This window comes from Semicossyphus pulcher, unplaced genomic scaffold, assembly GCF_022749685.1.
Source record: "Semicossyphus pulcher isolate SPU_LCO1_2020_fin unplaced genomic scaffold, fSemPul1.0.p SCAF_3, whole genome shotgun sequence".
NCBI lineage: Eukaryota > Metazoa > Chordata > Actinopteri > Labriformes > Labridae > Semicossyphus > Semicossyphus pulcher.
In genome coordinates, this window is record NW_027211704.1 from 27,216,194 (window position 1) to 27,240,315 (window position 24,122).

A 24,122-nucleotide genomic window follows, 5' to 3' on the forward strand; every position below is an offset into this window, starting at 1 on the left:
TAAAAAAAATGGCTGATTTCCTGTTGGACTTAGGGTATGGCCCCAGGAGGCTTTTTGTAGATCTTCACAAGCTGCATCTGCCCACCAAATTTCATAATTCTTGGTGAAATGTACTTTTGGGGCTGTTCCATTGAACCATCAGGGTTGTTCACGCTTAGAAGCATTTTTGGCGCCCCCCTAAAGAGGTTTAAGCCAGTGCCAAAGCAAAATCACCAGCGCCAAAATCACAAGAATTGAGAATGAATTGATTTAAAAAATGAAAAAAAAAAAAAATAATCGTCTCTGTTGAGCAGAATGTAACTAAAACAACACGTCTTTGACTTCCAGGAGTCAAGTACTGCATTGTTTTAACTGAACTTAAAAGCTCCGCCATTAAGATAGCGCTAATGGGAGAGGGGACTTCCTGTGATCTCTCACAAAATAAAAGCTGTTTTATTTCTGATGGAAATGTTAAAAGCGCTGAGTTACAACTGCTACGTACTTTTTTCATCATGTCCTGCCTCCTGCACCCATCGCCTTAAGCAAACAGTTTTTCCAGAAGGCGAGAACGCGTCTGACACGACAGTATCCTGTTGTGTGCTATAATTGTGAAAGGACCACTCCGGAAATTGTCCCCACCTGATTCTCTGGACATTGTAAGCTGGCAAAGCTTTTTGGAAGACTGCCAGATCACCTGTGAGGTTTTTCTCTGGCAGGAAACCTGCGGCAGGGCGCTGAGGAGTACATTAACAGTTTCTTTCTTCTTTTTTTTGTAAGATTCTTTTTTTGGCTATTGCTATTATTTGAGGAAATGTTGGGAATAGAGAGTGGGAGATGACATGCACCAAATGATTGGCAGAACGGGAGTCGAGCCTGCGATCAGTGCGACGAGGACTAATCAATCTCTGCTAATCAATTGACTAATTTTTTCAGTTTTACTTGTTGCAACCCCCCAAAGGCCCATTCTGAGCCTTGACCATGCAAGGTGGCACTATGGAACCAAGTCACCATGCCCCATTTCTGAAACATCAAACTCGCATTTTCGTCGACTTTGATGTGTCTGCCAACTTTCATGACTTTTTGAACATGGCAAATGCCCCAAAAAGGGCTTCATAGGGGACAAAAAAAGTCTAGTCTCATTTACTTAATATATTCTAAATACCGAAAAACAATAAAATCAAATCCAGGATTTGAAAGAGTACAATTTTTTATCGCAAGAGATTTGATTTGAATAATTCTGTAACTCACATCATTAGTAATGTAACAACCTCAAAGAAAGCAATCATATATTTAATAGCAACTGGTTAACAGCTTAAGCTAATGGCATTTATATTGGCTTATATACAAAGCCAATTTATAATTTGAAAATTGAGATTGTCAAGTATACTCAGTGTTTCCCACAGGTCTGAAAAATACTTAAAAACAAAAAAACTTAGTTTGATCACGAAGCCTGATGCTGATGCTCCTCTACAGCTCTGTGGTTATCAGTGAAATATATGAACTACACAGCAGACTGGAGTGTCTGTTAACAGTGACAGACAGACCGAAAGATCCGTGTGACTAACACACAGATCCATGTTATTAAATGTCTGTGTCCTCCCCGCGTTGCGTTATTATAAACTATGATGAACTGATCGTAGGTTACAGCTCCTGCTTGTGTCATTCACAGCATGTGAACAGATAGTTTATACTTTATATTAACTGTGTGCGGAAATACGGACAGATCGCAACCGGTCAGACCGCAACAGGTCTGTGTTATATCTGCTCGTCTCCTAACGTTGAAAAAAAAATTAAAATCCTGATTTTTGCCGTCAATTACCATGGAAGCGATTGAAGCTTCGAAATGGTAAATGGACTGTACTTGTATTGCGCTTTTGTAGTCTTCTGACCACTCAAAGCTGCTTTTACAATACATGTCACATTCTCCAATCAGATCTATGCCCATTCATTCCCAATGGCTATGCCACCGGGAGCAATTTGGGGTTCAGTGTCTTAGCTAAGGACACTTCGACATGTGACTGTAGCAGTCAGGGATCGAACCCCCAACCTTCCGATTGAGAGACGACCGACTACCACTGAGTCACAGTCGCCCTTTCGAAGAATTCGGGTCAGCCAAAATAACATCCACTGTGTGTGGGTCTTCAACGTTCTCTCTGTTTCTTTGCAAAGCATGCGTGACTTTCAGTAGGTGAAACCTCCCCGCAATGTCGGAACGATCAGGTATGGGAGGGTAGGGGCTAGATTGCCCAGTGCCACTATTTAATCGATCGCAGGTGACCTCGTTCTCTCGGATGGATTAAAAAAAAAAATACTAAAATGGGTCGGCAACTATACTTGGGCAGCCGTTAATATACCTGGGCGGCCCGCCCAAGTGAAGTCTGTGTGTGGGAATCCCTGCTACTAATAGTGTACCTTATACAGTTCAAGATAAATAAGTCAGTTTTCCCAAAGTAAAACATGCAAAGTTTACAAAAAAGTGAGCTTTGCTTTGCAAAAAATATTAGCATAATTTAATGCAATTTTTTAAAAACCACATAACAACAAAACAACATAAAGGGATGGCTGTGGCTCAGTGGTAGAGTCGGTCGTCTTTCAATTGGAAGGTTGGAGGTTCAATCCCCAGCTCTCTCAGTCTACATGTCAAAGTGTTCTTGGGCAAGGGACTGTACCCAAGACACTGCATAGCCAATTGTGTGTGAATGTGATATGTAGTACAGAAGCACTTTGAGTGGTCGCCAGCTATGCAAATACAGCTAGGTAAGTATAAGAGATGTAGCTTAAGCTACATAAGGGCTTACGTTTTATGAAATCATTCCTTTCTAAATTATATCTCAATACTGGTTTAAAAAGAAATAATTTATAAACTCGTTCAAATAGCTCGGCCCTTTCTCTACCATTTTAGTTTCAACACAGACTATAATTAAAAATGCATTTTGCCTCTCTATCTTCATTGTACCTTCCAGTTTAATAAAACACTGTACTCTTGTTTAGTTTAGCTATTTTATATTTTCTTTTTTTCGTATTGTATTGTAATACACTGTTTAGTACACTTTTCATACCTGTCTTTTATTTGTCCTTTAGTAAACCAAGGAGTAATGTGGCTCGACCTGTGATCAAGCACACACGGGCGGAAGAAGTCATGCACCTGGCTGTGGTGGCTTGTGGGAATCGGCTGGACGAGACCCTTACCATGGCTAAATCAGCCCTCCTATTCAGCCTCAGGAGGATCAGGTTCCACATTTTTGCCGAGGACCCTTTGGCCCCACAGTTTAAAGAGAGGGTAAGAATCATCCACTGGCCTGGTGCCCAATTGAATACAGTGCAGCTTTTTACAAAAGGGCACAAGTTTGTTGTGATATCATAGAAACCTTATACTTCTTATTCAATCCAGGTCATAATGAATATTCCCCCTCTCTTTGTGATAAAAAGTTTAAAGATCAGAGCATTTTTAAGTATGCCTCTTTGATTTACTCTGGTTCATTCAAACATGTAACCCCTTTATCTCATGGCTGGAAAGTAATATATCACTTAGAAATCCTGCATTTTCTTAAGGACCTGTATTAGTTAAAAGACACCTTTTGGAGGGCAGGGTTTAAACTTCTTTGAAGGATTTCTGTCAGCTGAATAGTTTTGCAGAATTTAAGAAGCCATGTGTGAGATCAGTGTTCATCCAAGATCATCCAAGGGAGAAAAAGGTCAGGGAAGAGGAGATTTAATAACAATTAATAAAAAATGCAGTTGTAAAATAGGTCATTTAGGTGAATCATTAATACAATTGGATGAATAAACAATTTAAACCATTATTCTGTTTCCACAACCAATAAATTACTCAATAACACAAGCTTTAGCTGTATACTCTGGACTTATTGATGTTGTTGTTTGATGCTGTTGATGTTACATGTGGTGTTGATCTAAGAGTTTTGGCTGTGAAAAAGAATTTCCCCACTGGGGACAATAAAGTGTAAAAGTCTTAAATAGAGTGCCTTCCTGATTAAGACAATAGCTGGTGGCTGCATGTGTTTCATGCAGAACTACACAGTATCACAAGACATGTTTTTATTGTTTTAAACGGCTGTCTTTACAAGCCATTTTATGTTGATAAGCCCAGAGAAAGAGAGAATAGCTTTCAGAATGATGATCTTTAGTAATTTCTCTTTCACACTGTTTTTCTTACTGAACTTTGACTCATGCTTTGTTTCAACTGGGATATGTTGCTTTACTTCCAGCTGAACCAGTGGCCTCGATCAGCCTTAGCCAAGTTCCAGTACAGTATATACCCTATAACCTTCTCTGTGGGGAACGCTGACGAGTGGAAGAAACTCTTCAAGCCCTGTGCTGCTCAGAGACTCTTCCTCCCTGTAAGACTGCAGCCCTTATCTCCTTTCATATTCTCACCATGCATAAATGGGGTGGGAAGGGGGTCAAGTATATTTGCCAACTAATTCTGTTGTGTCTTTTTTTATCTGTCAAAAAGATTGTCGTCCGCAATCTATTAACTTGTTTGGACACTCGCCCCTTGCGTTCTGTCTCCCCCATACCTGCAGCAGCGTCTCACACATGCTCATCAGAAAACACGCATGTTCGCTATATATCAATGCACTGATTGAGGTGCGACGTTTTCTGTTAAATACTGACCTTCTTTTACTGTTTTTAAAGATTGTAGCTCTTGTGCAGCTGTGTGTCTCATTAGTCGGGTTTCAACAGGTAACTACGAGCCGCCTTTCATGCGCGGCTCACCTGCTGCTGTGAAAACGAGATTGCGGGTGAAAAATACAAAATATGAGTCATATTTTTTGAGTGACTTTGTCGTGACCAAAAAGACAAACCAAACGAGAGTGTCCGCCATTTTTCTACAGCCAAACAAAATAACGAAGGCAATAGATACGAAGGCGAAGCAGTGGTTGGCTGAGAGGACCAGCTGCCTCCCTGCAGTTTGGTACTCACAGGAGATCCAGAGCAAGCTGGAGGGATCGACCAGGACAAAAGCAATTTTGGACTAGACCAGGTGGGAGATGGCTGCAGCGGGGTTCGACAGGAGTGTCGAGCAGATCAGTAACAAGCTAAAAAAAACTGAAGAAAGATTACCTGGACCAGAAGAAGGACCTCAGCTGAAGCGGTCGCCCTAGAAGAAATCGAGGTGCTTGATTCTGTGCTAGGCGACAGACCAGCGTGCCAACTAACAAGGGCCTTAAACTCAGTGACGGTCATTCTGGAGTCGATAGTTGAGGACTCGCTTCATATTCAAAACTCTACTGATAATGGTAAGTTATGTTTTTGTTTGCCTTGTTACCAGCCATGCATTACTGGGATGCTTGGTGTGGTATTCATTTTCAAATCAATGTTATGTTAAACCCTGTAGTAGAGCCCTGCGCAGGTATTAATTCCGCTCCCGTTGAATTTCTGACCATTCCCGCCCGCTCCCGCAATGTAAGTTTTCCACTCCCGCCAAGATTCTGACCATTCCCGCCCGCACAATAGACTTCCATTGATTTCGTGTCTTCCCGTCCGAAAAGGAATAAACGTTATTTGATTGTTTAGTATTAATAAAGAGGGGCACAATGTGCATACGCTGGTGATGCCAGAAGACGAGGAAAAGCTCTCTGTTCCTCAACACACGCCTGCTTCCTTCTAGATTCCTGCTCAAGTCCCGCACGGACCAAAAGCAGCCAGAGACCGACACCAAGCTCTCCATTATGCATGCTCATTCTGATGCGCGCTCTCTCTAATACGCGCAGAAACAGACACACACTCACACACACACGGAACTGAGCGGTTAATGTATTACCTTAAACATAACTACCTGTGTCACCGACAATCATGCCTACAGATATTAATACACTGTCCAGCGTTACGCACTCACTGGAGAATACAGCCAATTGATCCAGCAGCAACAATAAGTAAAACATTTGCAGCCTACCTTTTTTTGATGGTCAGCACACAGAACTCTAATAAACATAAGATCCTATCCGTCTGGAGATTTAAATAATAAATTAAGTTATGCCGCTGTGCCTCGTGCGTAAAGGCACACAGCGTCTCTCCTGTTTCTGCTGGGCAGTGGGATTGCTTCAATGGTTCTGGAACATCAATAAATCGGGTTCATTAAAACGCAAGGAGCGAGAGAATCAGAGGACTTTCATTGAATCCTGTACAGTCATGTAGGCAAAGAGGACTTCTGTTCGCCTGGTGTTTATTATTATTCAAAAGACAGTGTGATCATTTACATACATAAAAGGATCAATTTCTACAATTTTCATCCTGCGAAAATCCAGCTTTTTATTTTTTGATCACCGCGTCAAAGTTTAAAGCACCCACTCAAGCGGCATTTGCGTTGGGTTCCATGGGACCCGGTGCGTCCCAATCTCAATGCAGTCCTCTACCCTGTAGTTATCTTTGGGTAATGTAAGCTCACAAACAGCTAGCTAGCTACTTTGCTAGCATCACCGTGGTAACAATAGCTAGCACTTGCATGCTAGTAAAATAAGCATGCTACATTTTGCCACAGGCTCATTACTTAACATTTGGTTATGTTCATTGTTCTTATTGTGTTGTTTCTAGAGGTATCTTCAATCGATGACGCCAAGATCGATGCAACGGGGCCTTGACCAGTAGCTCGCCTGCACCATTGAGCAGCTCTGCTCAGGACTACCCAAAGCTGTGGCCCAGACATAGTAAGATTTACACTGGTCATATGGTCATACTTTTCTACTATGCATATATCCTGGTGTAGTCATATCACCCCTTACAAGTTTCCCTTTGTGGGTTAATAAAATATGTATCTATATACTTTGCAACACCCTGACCCTTTTTTGCTGGTTATATGTTGAACACTATTTAGTTGTATAATTTTTTTAACTTATTGTGTTTTTGTTCATAGTTAAAAGGAAGTGGGACAGCAACACAGAGCTGCTCCACCTGTTGGAGAAGGCAGATGAGCAGGAGGAGAGGTCTTTGCAGCAGACTCAAGAGATGCATGCCTCGCTGCTGCAGCAGATGGACAGGATTGAGGCTGAGTCGCAGGCCTTCCTTGGGTTAATGAGCCGAATGGTGGCGGTGATGGAAGCCCAAGGAAGGCCATGTTGCAGCCATGTAAAGCTTGTGTTATATATATTTGTTTTTAAATAAAAATGAAACGAGACCTGTCTGTGATTCAGTGAATTTTTTATCAATACAGAAACAAATAATAACAATACTGATTGCTTTAACACAAAGAGAACGGGTACTTCTGAGTGAGGAGTATTGCTGGGGTTAGCACTGTAGGCATATCCCGATCAGTGGAAACAGACACAAGGAATATGGCATTCATGACAGCCATAACCTCTGCCATGAATGTGCTCAGGACTAAATGTGTGAGACGTGTGGGCCCTGTCAGAAGCAACATTGCATCCAGTATGCGTCTAGGAACTCCAATGAGCCACTCCCAGGAGCCACCCATGTGAGAAGCAGGTGGTGGTTTAAACACCCAGGAGCATCCTTTGTCCTGTAGGTAACTTTTGAACGTAGTATCATCTGTTTTTATGCCCAGCTCCGGTTTGCCAGACCACAAACTGAGAAACACCTCTTAAGGGCATAAAACTGTCTGTTGACGAGGTTTCAATCAGTTCTATATGCACCACTCTGGTTAACAAACATGTAAAGAGCATTGCCCAGCATTTGATGTCAGCTCTTCCTCCTCTTGTTCTATGTGCCATGACAGACCATGGCCTAAAGACATCAAGGCTGACACTGGTGAATGGAGGTTCTGGAGTGAGCCTGTCAGCAGGCAGATCTGCCATCTTTTAGTCCTCCAACCTTCCTCGCAGTTTGCAGCAGGTAACACCCTTGTGGATGACACCAGACGCTTACTCCCAACTATCCAGTATCCAGCTGCTCTCACAAGTAGTGTATCGCCACACTACTTGTGAGACACTTTCATCAACAAGTTGCTAATCGAGGAAGGCACACTACAGGGGGAGCTATCCGAGCAGCTGGATACTGGATGTTTGGGATGATTAGAGGATGCTTGTCTTGGTTCGACAGGTCAGCAGAAGAAAGACGTCCTCCTATGCAAAGCAGACCATTCTTATCCACAACTGGGTTTAGCTTCTTGAGTCTGTTTTGTTTGGTGCATGTTTTATTACCTTTGAGACATTTCAATTCCTCCTTGAAGGCTTTCATCAGAATGAATGATAACAGCTTTGGCTTGTGAAAGCTCACTTATGCTTACGGTTCCTCAAAACATTTCCATCCTTTTCTTTCTGCATTATCTGATTTTCCTTTAAAAGGGGCAAAAACATGAATGAGTTTGGCAATTGTTTGATTCAGTGTTATCCAGCTTGTTATACAGTGGTGTGTGTGTGTGTGTGTGTGTGTGTGTGTGTGTGTATTTGAAGCATGCGCTGTTTGTTTACACCTCACGCACATTTTGCTTCCGCAACAAAGGAACGCCATATAAAAACACACACTGGGGCGGCTTTATGTCGGCATTGCTTGGTCCAATGTAAAATGGCAAAGGCTGCATGACTGCAGAGCTTCGTTGTTGCGCTGAGGCAGAACCACAGTGTAAAAAGGGCTTGTGTAAAACTTCACAGCATCCACATCACTATCGATCTCATCCTATGTCAGCTCATAAAGTACTGTCCCTCAGGGTCTGTAGCCCTCAATTATGCCACAGCTCCAATCGCTTCTGTGGAAGCATCTGAAAAGATGAAAAGAGTTCTTACTTTGGGTAGAAGACAGCGAGACTGGAATGTAACACCTCTGTATGGGCAGGTCTTCAATAGCCTTCAAAGAATCCTTCCATAAGTTCCATTCTGCTTCTGCTGAAGAGCATCCCATTCGTTCTGTTCAGACGACAATTCTCACACTAATGATTTCCCTTGCATTGTTATGGGAGCTACAAAGCCTAAGGGGTTGTACAAACTGTTGACTGTTGACAACACACCCCTTCTAGTGAATGCCCTTTCTTTGTGAGACACAAGGTAGGTAAAGGGGTCTTTTTTTCTCTCCTGAAGAGCAAGAGGATCCACTCCAAGGTCCAAATCATTCAGACCCTTGGTGCAGTCTTCTGCCGTTTCATGCCACCTTTTTGATTTTGCCAACATCTCTCTGGTTCATGTGAGGAGATCTATTGCCTCTTCAGGTGTGGCAACTGATGTGAGACCGTCGTCAACATAAAATTGTCTCTCGATTAATCGTCTTGTATCAGCACCGTGTTCTTGTTCAGCATTTTGAGCCGCTTGTCTCATGCAGTAAATTACCATAGCAGGCAAGGAGCTGTTCTCAAATACATGGACCTTCATCCTGTACTCAACCACGTTCTTGGTGATGTCATTGTCCTGATACCAGAGGTATCGTAGCTGTGGTTTTCTTACACAACAAAACAATAGAGCATTTGCTGCACATTTGCTCTTTGGGCTATGGTTTCTTTTCAAAACCACAAAAGAACTCCCAACAGGGTATTGTTCAAGTCTGGTCTGCTAAGGAGTACATCATTAAGAGATGTTCCCTTATAGTTTTACTTTAGTTTTTTTGTTTTTAAATCTGTTGTTTTTATTTTTATTTCAGTTAACAACATTTTTTTTTCCACTGCTAGTCTTTATATTTTCCTTAGTTTTCATTAACTATAATAACCCTGGTATAGGGTGGAGTTGGCTTTAACTTCAAACAGGTTGAAGAACTCTTACTTTGTTTGTCCAACACTGCATACATCCTAATTGTCTTTTTTTTTGTCTGTTTTCACCAATCAGATTTTGGAGTGCAAGCTGTCCGCATTTCCACAAATCTTAGTGCACTTGGACGTAACTGAAGGAGATGAAATGTCATTTTTCTTCCCACTTTCATCTTTCTTGGTAATTACAGTCTGCGTTGTTTCAGGAGGAAGACCTGGAGGCAAGGCTGCAACGCGTCTGTCACTGTTGCACTCAAAGCACTTCACTGTCACCTTGTAGTCTTTTGCCATGCGTTGAGTAGACCCATAACATCTTTAGCAGATGCTATTTTCTCTGACATGCTTTGTGTCGAAGGAATTTTCTCTGAAGAGTTTACATTTTTTTCAGTGGATGACGCTTTTTATGTATTGGACACTGACAGTCTGGTTCATCCAATTTCTTTGGACCAGGACTGGATTGGCTTCCTGATGGTTCAGCTGGGATGTCTATTTTGTGTACAGTCACAGGGGCTTAATTGCTGTACTTTACAGGCTTTTCTATCTTGGGTGAGGCATGACTGCTGGCGTTGGATATAGTGAAGCTCGGATCATTTTTTATCTTTGCCTGTTGACAAACTTGGAAAAGACATAAAATGTCGGAAAAACCACTCCGTTATGCTTTTTGTACTTGCTTCCAAAGCGTATCCATTTTTCTTGTTAGTTATACGGAAGTTTTTCCACTATCTGTTTAATCCCACAAGCTGTATCCTAATATGAAAGCCTTGGTAAAGTGCCATCTTGTGAAAGAAGGGGAGTTCAGTCCTTTGCTGTTGTCCTTTGCTGTTGTATCCAAGTGTTGACCCAGGTTATCGCCCGTTCATACATCCTGCTGTGAATTGTCTCTTAGGTCAGACGATCTCTCTCTAACATGCTGTGGAACCAATGTTCAGTGGTTTCATTTATAAAAGAGTGCGAAGAATCCACACTAAAACTGTATGTACGGAGAAAACCTGGAAATGGTATGCGGGAAAAATAATCCAGATTTATAAAACCGTGCGCACGCACACCTGCATGCAATGTTCCCTTTCTATATTAAAATCCACCTGGAAATGTGCACATGTGAATAAGCCTCTTATTACGCCCTCTAACTGCCCACATTACACCATATATGATCAATGCAAAGCACCTTGTGAATGGAAATGCATACAAATGAGTCGGTTGATCAAAGGAGGTTGTTTACGGTAAATCACAGAAACAACCGAAAGGAAGGAAATGAGCTGCCTTACACAGATCCAGGTGCTTGTGACTGAAGTGGAGTTCAGAAAGCACATATTGTTTGGAGGACACAGTGGGGAGGTTACATACAAAAGAAAAATCAGCAAGTGACAACAAGTTGTTACTGCATTCAGGTAGTTCACCAGCAGTGCCAGTGAATCACTCAGCAGCACTCAGCACGGCTGTCACTGTTGTATTTATATGTTCACAGAAACCACATTAATTACTTCACATTATGACTGAATGTTCGCATCAATCTAAGGTCTCTTCCTGGATGTTATTTGAAAGAAGTCTGAATGGTGAAACACAAGCTTTTTAATTTATGTCAGTTTAGTTATGCTGAACTTGGCCTGCTCTATGTTTTAGACTGATTTAAAGGATATACATATGACTTTGACTTTGTGTAATTTTACTGTACAAAGACTTAACCATCTATGATAAGTGAAAGGTGTACATAGTGTATATATTTATTGTATTTTATCATGTCATTTTTTATTGTCATTTTGTCTTGAATCTATCACTTGTTTTACTCTTGTCCTTTACTTTGAGCTGTTGTAACAAGTGAATTCCCCCCATGGGGATCAATAAAGTCTATTTTATTTTATGTAATGATTTTGTGAGAGCATCACTATCTTTATTTGTTGACTAATTTACACATTCCATAGCCCCTTTTACACTGCCAGTTTAAGGCGGGATTATTACGCCTCTGTTATGTTCTGTCTGAGCCGGCATGGGAGGTAGTAACAGAGGCGAAACGCCGTCTGTGTAAACAGCGGAGCCGGCAGGGCGGAACCGCGCTGTTTGTTTGGACCTTGCGTACGTTTCGCTTCCTTAACGCCGGAATGCTATGTAAAAATACACCAAAGACTGTATATATAGATAGACGACAAGACAGCTCCCTAAAAGTGAAGCCAAAACATTTCGAGTGTGGCTGCAGTATAGGTCATAAAGCCCGCGTCCTTCATGTTAACAGGTGGGACAAGGGTCAAACTATAAAATCAAAATACACGCCAAATAAATTTTTCTCAAACATGGTTTCTGTCATTATAGCTAGTTATTATCATGCTGATTTACGTCCAAGTGTTAATTTTTTTCATGTTATTTGATGCTGTCAAAATGATGATTGACAGCTCTGTTGACAAATACAGCTCCTGCAGCCAATCAGTTTTAATTTAGTCAAGTGTGCTTTTTGGTTAGCGGAAGTGGCTACGGCGGCGCCACCTGCCGATCTCTACTGTACAGGCTCTGGCTCCATATGATGTCACCATCACAAGATAGCAACGCCTTTCACGGGGGCTATTTTGGCATCACTTTGGTACAATGGGAGCAGATGGAGACGCATCATCCATCTATATATACAGTCATTGAAATACACACCAGGGTGTACCTGAGATAATTTATACTTAAAAAGAAGTTCATTTTATGACACAGCTTTATTCACAAATTATGATCATTATAAGGTTGTTGATTATAGTATTGCATTATTAATGCATTAGACTACCGTTAACTTTAACTGCTTTTCTGCCAAACTCATGCTGCTGTCTCTATGTAGCTAACAAGCTCACTTTGGCTAGCAGCAAGTGCAAGCCTAGCACAACTAATGGGGTCATATCTGCTCATTTGAGGGCCACTTTTATCTGACAGTATCAGTTTGCATGTGCAACTCCTGAGGATACTCTTAACAACAGTAAAAAACACATGAAATGCCACTCGTACTTCGAGACCGTGAGAGGGGTGGGTGGGAGTTAAACCTTTGCAGTACCGGAGAACAGCTGACAAGTGGTACCGTTATTCATATTATATCTGACCCTCTTTCAGTTTATTTCTCCCCCAAAAAGTTATCTCTGGAATATACACGCACAGGCTTAGGTACAATGAAAAATCTATTGTAATCCAATACACCAGCTCAGCCTTAAGATTTGCTTTTATGTTGCCTGTAATGTAGAGGCTTTTTCCTAAGCTGTAATAGAGGTGTGTATTCAATGACATTTCAGCGTCAAGGTCATAATTGGTGGTGGGGCTGGACTGAGCTGCATTATATTCAAAGGTGTCAGGTTTCAGGTGTACCTAATGAAGTGGCTGGTGAGTGTATAACGCAACAATATCAGCTCTCAACGATACAAGACAGGCAGACAGGGAGGAAAATAAATCATTTAATTGAAGTTGAATTACTTACAAATTTGGCATGCTCTCTTCTAAATAATCCAACCACGTAACCAACTACCTTTTATGTTTATATCTGTGGGCACAATTGTTGGTGCCACAGGTAGTTTTGTTTGAGTATGGTAATTAATTTACCTCCTAATTGCATGTGTGTGTGAGTGTGTGTGAGTGTGTGTCGGTATCTGCTGTATTTATAGAGAACGTGTCTAAATGAGCACGCAGTATGGAGAGCTTTGTTTCGGTCACCAGCTCAAGTTGTATTAAAAGTAGGCTTATTGTAACCAAACAGCTAGCTTTGGTCCAACAAAAAAACAAAAATCTGATCAGATGAAAAGTAAGACATAAGTAAGGCATTGTGCTTCGTAACCAAACAGCAATTTACGCAGGCGAACCAGCAAATCATCACAAGCATTAGCTAACATTAGCCAGGAAGGGCGGCTGGAGAGAGCTGGGATGAAGCACTTGTGCTGTGAGAGAAAAAACGCTGCACCCGGTGAGAGAAAGCTGCACGCGGGTTTTGTTTCTGTATGATATGAAAGAAATGCTGCCCATTATGACTCACCTTTGTTTCTTTTGCTAGGCTTCATGTTAACCTGTCCTGCAGCATGTTTGGTGCTGACTGGTTCTGTCTTAGGATGAAACAGAACATAACGTTATTTCACAATTCTAGTTTATCTCAGCTATGTCAATAATATTCGTGTTTATAGCTGTAAAACAGTTACGTTAACATTAGCCTTACTTTGCCAAAGTAATTTTATCTCGCTAGAACCGTTTCTTACCATATAAGCCAAGCAGTCATGTCATTGTTAATACAATGCCTGTTACAAACATACTCTTTATACACTCACCTCAAAATTCAGTGGAGTTGCCGGCAGCAGGTGCAGCTGCTGTGATATCATCCTGTAGTGGCACTGGGAGAGCAACGTCAGGCACTGCACTTTAGTAAAACCCATATTTTAACCGACCTCCATGAGATGGGAGAAAAAAAGTGGTGGAAGAGATATTCTGGAAAAGATAGACACTACCCATCACCCACTTACAATGCAGTGTTGAATTCTCTGCCCAAACAGTTGAGATCACACTCGGGATCATGCGAGCCTAAGGACCCATCAACACCAGAGGGTACCAACGACTCTCACTGATACTAGGTCAGCAGCTCAGGTTAACAACTCCACCTTGATTACACATTTATTATCATTTTAATGACCTACAGAGGCTTATATTTGTAGCTCTGTCCACCAAGCATTTCGTATGAGTGGTGAAACGTCTTCAAGAACTTCAACCAAGTCCAGTTGCCTTTTGGATTAAGCTTTACATCATGCTTCTCTTGAGTTATCCCCCCACCCCCCTTGTCCCCCTTGTTTGGTCATGGTCAATACTGAAAATCCACACTCTCATCCTCTTCATGAGCTCTCATAGCCTTTTTGGAGAGATGTGAGCACCACAAATGTGCGCGACATGTAAGCGTCATGGCAGCATCTGTTATGCAATCTCAGTGACGTCACCCGTTGGTTTCTGGAGACGCATTTTGAAGCCTGAATTGGGGGTCACCATATTGGGAATGCCAGAGCCGGCAAATCCAGAGGCAGGCAAAGAGCTGAAGCCTATGGCTGAGGACTATGGACGGGCCGCTTGAATCAGCCAGCTACAGCTATGAAGCTAGGCTATATGCTCCTTAGTGTAGCTAGCGGTTATTAGCCAGAGACTGTATAAGTAATGAATGAGCTAGTTGAACTTCGCCAGTAGGAGATTCTGTTTGTGACGGTGACTGACTGCAGGTGGTTACTAAAGAAGTAGCGGACTTTTCATCACTACGGTCCGCTGTAATCTCTCTGGGGGAAAGCCAACAACTCCTGACTCCTATATACTGGCCGACGATTAAATAAATGTTTGATAAACAAGATACTTAGTGCTAAAAAATCAATACAATTATACTCGCATTTTACTGACCAAAAAGCTGGAGCTCAGACTTCTTGCACGGCCAAAAAGTTCCATCAATTCCACAGGGAGACAGATTATTTGTCCAAACTTTGAATGAAAAAATCCCCATTTGTATTACAAACCAGTAATTATCTGTTTTTTTAGGCCAATAACAATATGATAACCGATTAGAATATACATTACACATATACTGTAGAGGTGCACAGAGAATATTGTATTTTTCGAAATAAGAAAAGTAGTTTATTACTCTAGCAAAAAGAATAAACTCAGTTTTGGGGCTCCCATTTGTAATGAGCACTACATGGGGTTGGTAATATGTAAATAAATCATTACATACAAATTTTTTGGTGAAAAACAAAGAAACACACTTTCAGACTGCTCCTCTAAATTGTTATATTTTTATTTTTCATTTTTCAACACTTTAATTATACACGGTTGACATGGTTGGCCTAAAACAGGCCTCTGAAAAAAAAATACAAAATTGAATATTTCAACTTAACATTATACATTTACATATAAACATACATACATACATACATACATACATACATACATGCCCCTTTGTACTTCACAGTGAATTAATAATCCTGCTTCACCAATTAAAGTCATGACATAATTATATCTTTGTAAATCATTACTTAATGATTAATTTCAATAGATTATGAGTTCACTTTGGGACAATAGCCAGTAAGAACACAAATAGTCACTACAGCCAGCAATTCACAGTAAATCTGAGTAAGGGCCCGATCAGACAGAGCGTGTTTTGCAGGCTGTAAAACACGAGGCGCACCGCCCTGCCTACGGTCAAAAAAGAAAAGAGCAGCTTGCTGCGCCTTTTTTTTCTGCTGTTGTTAAGGCAACCACCGAATCATAGCTGTCATTAATCTAACCGTTATATTGTCTTCTGACAGAAGGCCCGCCTCTCCTTTCATCCGATTGGACAATGAGAAAAAACGGCCATGAAATTGGGCGCTTTTCTGCTTTGAGTTGAAGTTTTTTCAACTCGAGCGATCAGAGCATCCTCAAAAACGCAAGGCGCACTGAGCGGAAAAATGTGAGGCGCTCTGCAACGCAAAAAGAAAAGAATGACAAAAAAGCTGTCCCCAGCTGCTAAAATGCGTTCTGTCTGATCGGGCCCTAAGAAGCCTGCATGTCATTACCTGAGAAATAATTCAAAAATAACTTTTATCATTGATGGCCATCATTAGTTTAGCAGAAGATAGGTAGACTGTTCTCAAATGTGAGACAGTGTCTTCCAGGTTCAGGCTGTTTATTTGTTGCCTCCCAAATAAAGGTACTGTAAAACAAAAATACACAAAGAAACACAACTTGTCACATTATCAAAGTAACAAATGCATATTCAATCAACTATAGAGTGTAGCACATTGCTCAAACAACTCCCCATACAGCTAGCATAACTAGCAGCAGAATTAGCATCGCGATCATGGTCATTTTATTTATAGTACCTACTACAACAGTGAAGTATGACACTGTGAGAAAACAATGCACTTTTCCATTTAGAAGCATTTGAGGACATGTACTGCAACCCCAAAGTTAAGACATTCACAATGCACATTTTCTCAGTTAATATCAGAGAATTTCATTGTGTAATATTTAAGCAATATCACATGAGAGGGAGTTATCTGCGGCAGTCAGCCTGTAGCCTTGTGCCTACGACCGAATCACAGCCGTGATGATATTCAGTACAACATCATGACCTCGAGTGTGATATTGCTTTTATACAACAGTTAAACAAGCTGCAGATAGTAGTAACAATCAACAACAGATTGTTTTTTGCTCCACCAACTGAACTAGTTCCACAACTTAACTGAAACTAGAGTTTTGTTGCCGAGCAACCCAAACATTCTCCTGCACTCTGTGTCTACAGGTTACCACAGATCAGCTGCTTTTTTCATGTACATTTATCCATAGGTTTTATTTTATAATCAACCATTGAAATAAGAGTCTGCTGTGTGATTCAGAGGTACCAGCTTGATTAATGTAGACATACACGATGGGCTGTAGTGTTATTTAATAGCGTTCAGAACACTGAGTTAAGGGGGAATAGTACACGCAGTGAAAGTCCCAGTTATGTTGTTCTCTATATCGCCACTCATGGAATGCCTCTTATCCAATCAGATGACTTGGTTGGAACTAACTGTTGTATGATGCCCATTCCTTTTTTTTTTTTACTTTAAATATGTGTTCAAAAATGTGTTATTGATTGTGATCTCCAAGGTCATCTTGAAAGAAGTGGACTCTTTACTCTACGTTGACACTGATGTGCTTTTCCTGCGGCCCATGGATGATATCTGGAGTCTCCTGAAGTCCTTCAACAGCACCCAGTTGGCAGCAATGGCCCCAGAACATGAGGTCCCAAAGATTGGCTGGTACAGCCGCTTTGCACGCCACCCTTTCTATGGAGTCACAGGGGTCAACTCTGGAGTCATGCTAATGAATCTCACCCGGATTCGCAGCACAATATTCAAAGTAAGCTCAAAACACAAACATATTTTCTCACACTACGATCAATAGACAGCTTAAGTAAACTGTGATTTTTGTTTTGTTTTATTCTGAAGGATTCCATATTTCCATGACTTGTTTCCAACAGGCTGATTTCTCTGACTGGGTTGTGATTGAAGCTTTATGATTACTACACTTGCATAGCGGACTTTTCTCCTCAGACCTCAATTTAGCCCTTAAAACTACCACAGATTGCAAATGGAAGACGAAATTTAAATATGCCCTTTGATGATGTTTTTTGGTTAGAGAAATGCTCCTCAGCTGTATGTAAGTGTACATTGTTGTTGGTATTTCAGAACAGTATGATCCCAAGTGGCCTCTCATGGGAGGATCTTCTACATCCACTGTATCAGAAGTACAAAAACCACATCACCTGGGGAGACCAGGATCTCCTTAACATTATCTTTCACTACAATCCAGGTACAGTCCTTTAACAGTAAACTCATGCAATTTACAGTGATATTAACACGTTATTGTGTACCCCCAACAAAGAATGCTCAATAATGCTCTGTGGACAGTCTGAGAAAGGCATAACATAAAGGTAAGGTATAACAAGCTACTAACAAGTCTGAACTTTCAAAACAGCAGTTTCACACTATCAGCAATGTCCCCATAAAGTATTTTATTGATAATAAACCAGCCTCAATTGGGCATCTGAAACAGTAAACACATGAGGCCACGATGGCTTCAGGTAGCAGCGGAGTTCAAGCAGCAGCAGCCAGATGTAGGCGAACACAGAGACTGAGGCAGGTAATGGTACAATGAAGAATGTATTAATTACACTTGATATGAGTGGATAATTCTCTTGGTCAGTGGAATGCAGGGGATGAGCTGTAAGCCTGGAGGGGAGCAGAGCAAGGTAGGAGAAAGTGCACGAGTGCTGATCCAGGTGCAATCCAAAAAGTATTTGTACAGGTACAGGAGTGGAACAGAGGTCAGGAGTTGGACTGAGCACAACTACAGGCAAAGGAGAACAGGTATGAATAAATCATGCAAAACAGGCTGCAGATTTCAAAGGAATGGCTGGAATCAGACTGACTGATACTGAAGCAGAGTCTACACTCTAGCAGCGTGGTGGAGTTGAAGCCTAGTATTTATAGCACAGTTGATTTGAGATGGTTTGCAGCTACAGCTCAACCCCTGCAACACCTGATCCCACTCCTGTAAATGGTAAATGGAATGTTCTTATATAGCACTTTTCTAATCTTTGCGACCACTCAAAGCTGCTTTTACACTACCTGTCACATCTACCCATTCACACGCACATTCATACACTGATGGGCATGAGAGCACTGGATGAGACAGGTTTGACTTGGGAGACATAAAAAGATAGACAGGAAGCTTAAGCCAAACTGCACAAGGGTTAATATTGGACTCAACCTCAAATGGACATTTAAAGCCCCTGTGAGGAAATTTCATTTTGTGTTGATTTTACTGACCCCTGTGGACGGAATCTGTAGTGGTTTTCCGAGACGAAAACTGCATTTGCCAAGAGCACCATTACCCAGTGTCGTAAAGATGTGGCTCTTGCCAGCGCATGCATTTGTTTTGGAAAGGAATTGAATGGGATATGCATCTTCTTTTTAATACTTTTTCTCTTTAAAACACAACTTTTTGCAGGATGCAGAGCGATGAGGTAATATATTAAATTGTTATTACGTAAGAGTAATACCTGTAACGTGACAATGACGAAACTTTGATTTAGTAGCCTACTGTTGGCTACATAAGGTGACCAGGCTTACTGGTTTAACATTACTGTCACAGACCTGGTGTCAACTTTTCAATCAATAGAGTCGATGTAACATCAATGCGTCGTAGAGGCGACAGCACATACACACGTCAAAAAACACAGAGGGCCCTATTTAGACGGCGGAAGGCTAAAGTGCATGGCCCTAAGAGGTTGCCTTAAACCCCTGGATCTCATAGGCATGTTTTCGGCATAACAGGAATCAAACCAATCAGAGTGCCAGCTGTCATTCCCTTTAAGGGCCCAGTGCACCTGCAGGCAGAGGTGTTGCTATTTACACGGCGGATTTCAGTCATCCTTATATAAACCGGACCCCGACCGGCATATTCAACTTTCTGGAAATTTCTTTCCACTGTGTTCTTGAACACGCAGAAAAAACACAGGTCACTGTACGAAATATGTCGAAGCACGGGTTGATGTTAAAGCCAGTGAAGCAATCCCACTGCCCAACAGAAACGAAAATGTAAAGTGTGTACATTTATGCACGAAGCACAGCATTAATTATTTAAATCTCCAGAAGGTCAGGATTTTATATTTAAAGTTCTGCGTGCTGACCATCAAAGAAAGGTAGGCTTTAAATGTTTATTTACATATGTTTGCTGCTGGATCACATGGCTGTGTTGTCTGGTGCGTGCGTGATGGGCACTCAGTGTATCAATATCTGGAGGCACGATTGTCGGTGCCACAGGTAGTTATGTTTGAGCATGGTTATATATTAACCTCTTAGTTCCGTGTGTGTGAGTGTGTGTCTGTTTCTGCGTGCATTAGATAGAACCTGTATCTGTATCTACAGTGCGTTTTCCTTTTGAGTAGAAGCACTGCTGTGCGTGTGCATGTACGCTTTATTAGGCAGAAATGGGAGGAGGAAAAATAAGGCTGCATGAAATCATGTGGTCAACGACTCGTCGGCGTCATCCAATAGACGTCGACTTTTGGTAGTGACATTGACGCGTAGATGAGTTGACTTTTCTGTGCAAGCCCTAGTGGGGACTGGTGTCCTAAGAAATGTCAGAATAATGTAAATATGCTAACGGTTTAACTCTTTTGTCCTCAAAGAGCAGTGAAGCTTCACACTCCTGCATAAACATCAAACCATGTCCATAGCCATTTTGCTCTTTTACTTAGCAAACCCCCGTTGCAGAGTGTTTTTCTGTCTTGACCAATGCTTTGGCAGAAAGCATATGAGGAGTGCTTTAGCTCATACCATATTATCACTGTATCAATATTATACTATAGTAATACGTAAATAATATTTATGGCAGCAATAGACCTTATCTTAATAGCAATATATTCATAGTAAGCATAGACTACTTCTGTTTCTACTTCTAGAACATGCGCTTCAACTGGTAGCAGCAAAGTGTGGTAGTTCTGAATTTCTCTGAATCTTTACTTTATTTTTGTTGTATTTTTATCATGTTTTGTCAACTGCTGATGGATATTTCTGTGGGGAAAGAGATGGTTCAAGAGAAGCGCTTCTTTCATGAAACGGAGCAAATCTGTAGGATACCACCCTATTCCAGCTGAGATGGAGAGGTGTTTTCGTGGTTGCCGTGCTGGTGCTGAGGTGAAAGTTTGGAAATGGAGATACAAGCCCTTTCTGCCATCAGTCATCATGGGAGGTGTCAACTCTCTGCCCAACAAATGTGATGAGCTGGAGATATTGGTGAAGGCTGTTGAGTGAGTAAGTGCAGTTTTCTGTGTTTTGCTGAAACTTAAATAAATAAAACATCTCAGACTCCAGCATGGATATACCTGGCTTCACTCTCATACAGTCAGACAGAGATGTTAAAGCTAGTGGCAAGAGAAAAGGAGAGGGAACGATTCATTCAAAAAGAACGAATCTTTTCAGTGAACGGAATGATCCGTTCACTTCCATGCATCAAATTTGTTCCTTTCGTTCACTTGGCTCCGATCGCGGCTCCCCAGTGCCTCCCTTCTTCTTTTAGAAAACCAGACTGATTGATTTTAGCACGAGCCAATTGCCTTTTAGAGGAGGGCTGTTTGTATCGTATCAAATGACCATCATTGGTTAGGAGAAGGACTGAACGTATCGCTTGACCCAATGTCTCTCTCTCTCTCTCGCTCCCGTTCACTGAACAAAGACCATTCTCGTTCAGTGAACAAAGAATGGTCTTCGTGAACAAAGCGACCCAATTAGGTGCATCTGTGCATACAAGTCAATTCATCGGTTTGTGTAAACCACTGGCAGGTGAACAGAAACTAAACTATTTATTTAGAAATTATAATGTCAGAAGGTTTTGTAATGGGCAAGTTGGGCCAAGTAGACCAGTGAATCCAACGGGAGCCGTCATCGTTCATGAATGAGTGAGAGTGAGGCAGGAGTGACAACAGAACTGCGTCTGACTGAGCCTTTTAAAGGAGCGCTGTATATAACACAAAGGTATTAGATACTAATTGGTTTAAAAAATGGGAAAAAACATAATTGTTTTGGTATCGTTTGTTAATTTTTTTTCATACAGCAGTGTTGGGGGGAGACTCTGATTAAATATATTACATCCTAAGGCCCTGTGATATACAAGGAGCCTCATTCACCTCCATTAAACTTTAAAAACAACATATAACAAAAACGGTGACGCAGACTCGCAGCGCTGAGAGGGAGAGAGCACCTGCACGGAGGGAGGGAGCGGGTCATCGCGGACTGAAGTGATGAGGTGATATAAAAGTTTGATCATGAAGCATGATAATCATCTACAGCTCTGTGTAAAATATATGTAGTACACAGCAGACTGCAGTCTCTGTTGACAGACAGACAGACAGATCTGAACACAGGTCCAGGTTATTAAACGTCTGTGTTCTCCCCGCGCTGTGTTATAAACTATGATGATCGCAGGTTACAGCTCCTGCTCGTGTCATTCCAGCATGTGGAGAGACCTACTTTATTTTTTATAGTAATTGTGTGCGGAAAATAAAGACAGAACGCGACCTTATTGTTGCAACAAATCAAGATAAGTCATTGTTATTCTATTCTATTATTATATATATTATTGATCACATGATCCTGAGTGTGAGTGCGATCTCACCTGTTTAGGCAGATGATTTAACACTGCATTGTAATTGGGAGATAGGTGGTGTCTAGTCCATTGCCATTGCCTCTGTTAAGGGATGATTTTCTCATATTAGAAGCTTATTAAAATTACAATGACCTGGATTACTGAGAACCTTCACACTAGCAAATACAGTTTGAGCGCAGAGGAGGGGCGAATGACCGGGTCATCTCTCAGTCGTGAACGAACGAAATGAGTCCCAACAGGTCAGACATTCTGATCTTCGACCACGACAAACTAAGGCGGCGGGGGTATATCTTGCACACATCAGCAGTTCACATATGTTTACAGCACTGATGAACACAAACACAATGTTGTGTTGTTATATTGTGATGATTGAACAAGAAGACCAGTAATGCAATGGGAGCCGTATCGTTCATGAACGAGTGAGAGTGAGTGAGTTACAGGTAAACCGGAAATGACACTGAACGACCTGGTGAACGAATGTAATGAACGAATCTTTCAGCTGAACGAGATCCGAAGATCCAGGTCACTTAAGTGAACGAGAGCTGACATCTCTACTTCCCAGATATCCAGACTGTTGCATGTGTGTGATGTTCATGACTGGCTCCCTTTGTTACAGTTGTAACTCTTGATTTTTCTCACAAGTGCTTAATTTTTTAGACTGTTTGCCTTCATCTGAGCGATGAATTTGTAACTTTTTCTTTGGATTTTCACTTATTTTTGAAGTTGTATCTGTAGTCGTCCATCTTTTCTTTGTTTGTTCAGCCATAGTAAATTACTGTTTACTAGCAACACATTTGCATAGACCAGAAAAGCAGCCGCTTAGCTCCCCCTACCCTCTCTAGTAGACCAACCACTGCTAGGTGATGGAAAACACATCACTAACTGGGCGCCACTTGTGATTTTTCCCACGAAAGTTGCACCAGGCACCCAGTCTGTAATACTGAAAATGCAAAGGCTTTCATCAGTGTCATCACCATTGTGTTACCTTATTAGGCAATAGATAGTGACTTAGCAGACATTTATTTAAATGAAAATCTTCAAGATTATTACTGTATTACTGATAAGTGAGGAATGGAAGGACAATCCTGAATTCAAGGACTGGATAGGACATGTGGCAGGTGATGTACACCTGGCATACTGCAGGACATGCAAGAAAACATTTGATGTAGGCAACATGGGCATGTCTGCTGTTAAAAGCCATGCCAAAGGACAGGGATACAAGAAGGTCATGTCAATTTGTCACGAATGACTGATTTCTGAGGAATAAAACTGGGGTTAAATGTGTCAGTACTAGGCCTACCGGTAAATTATATGACTGTTTATGAGCAAGTGCTGTCCTGTATTGTCAAGAAAACTCCTGGAAAATGTTTTTCTTGAAAAGAGTGGGAACCCTGATGTGTGCTTGTACTATCTCTGCTGTTGGTGGTGGTTGTATCACGGCTAAAAGACCAAGTCCTCTGGTCATCTAGTCTCATCATTCTTTTTCTTGGAAGTCTCTTCCCAGACCTGAACTGTCTTCCAAGTATAACTCTCTGCAGTTGAGGGATGTAGCCGTAATCTTTCTGTGCCTTTACTGTGTAGACGCTCCATGTTTTGGTTATCTTATTGTAGTGTCTCTTGTTCCTGTTACAAGGCAAAATGTACAATTCAATGTTTATGGTGAAAATTATTGATTTCTTATCCACCTTGTCTTTAAATTACACACAAGTGGATAGGTAATCTTTTAGTAATATTCAATTATGCATGCATATTGTACTGAGGACACAGAAATTGCAATTAAGCAACTTGAAGCATTAATGAAATTACTCACATCTTGTTGCCATCAGAGTTCAGTGCT

The 24,122-nt window shown here is 41.3% G+C and overlaps 1 protein-coding gene across 2 annotated transcripts in view; it reads left to right on the top strand.

Annotated features, from left to right (window-relative positions):
• The window catches only part of gxylt2 (glucoside xylosyltransferase 2), a 54,668-nt gene that overhangs the window by 15,925 nt on the left and 14,621 nt on the right, over window positions 1–24,122 (top strand). For both annotated transcript variants that reach the window (XM_069679107.1, XM_069679108.1), the window contains 4 exons: window positions 3,061–3,259; window positions 4,206–4,337; window positions 17,222–17,473; window positions 17,803–17,926. In XM_069679107.1, the coding sequence (XP_069535208.1) occupies window positions 3,061–3,259; window positions 4,206–4,337; window positions 17,222–17,473; window positions 17,803–17,926 (707 nt within the window). The remainder of the gene's footprint in view (window positions 1–3,060; window positions 3,260–4,205; window positions 4,338–17,221; window positions 17,474–17,802; window positions 17,927–24,122) is intronic.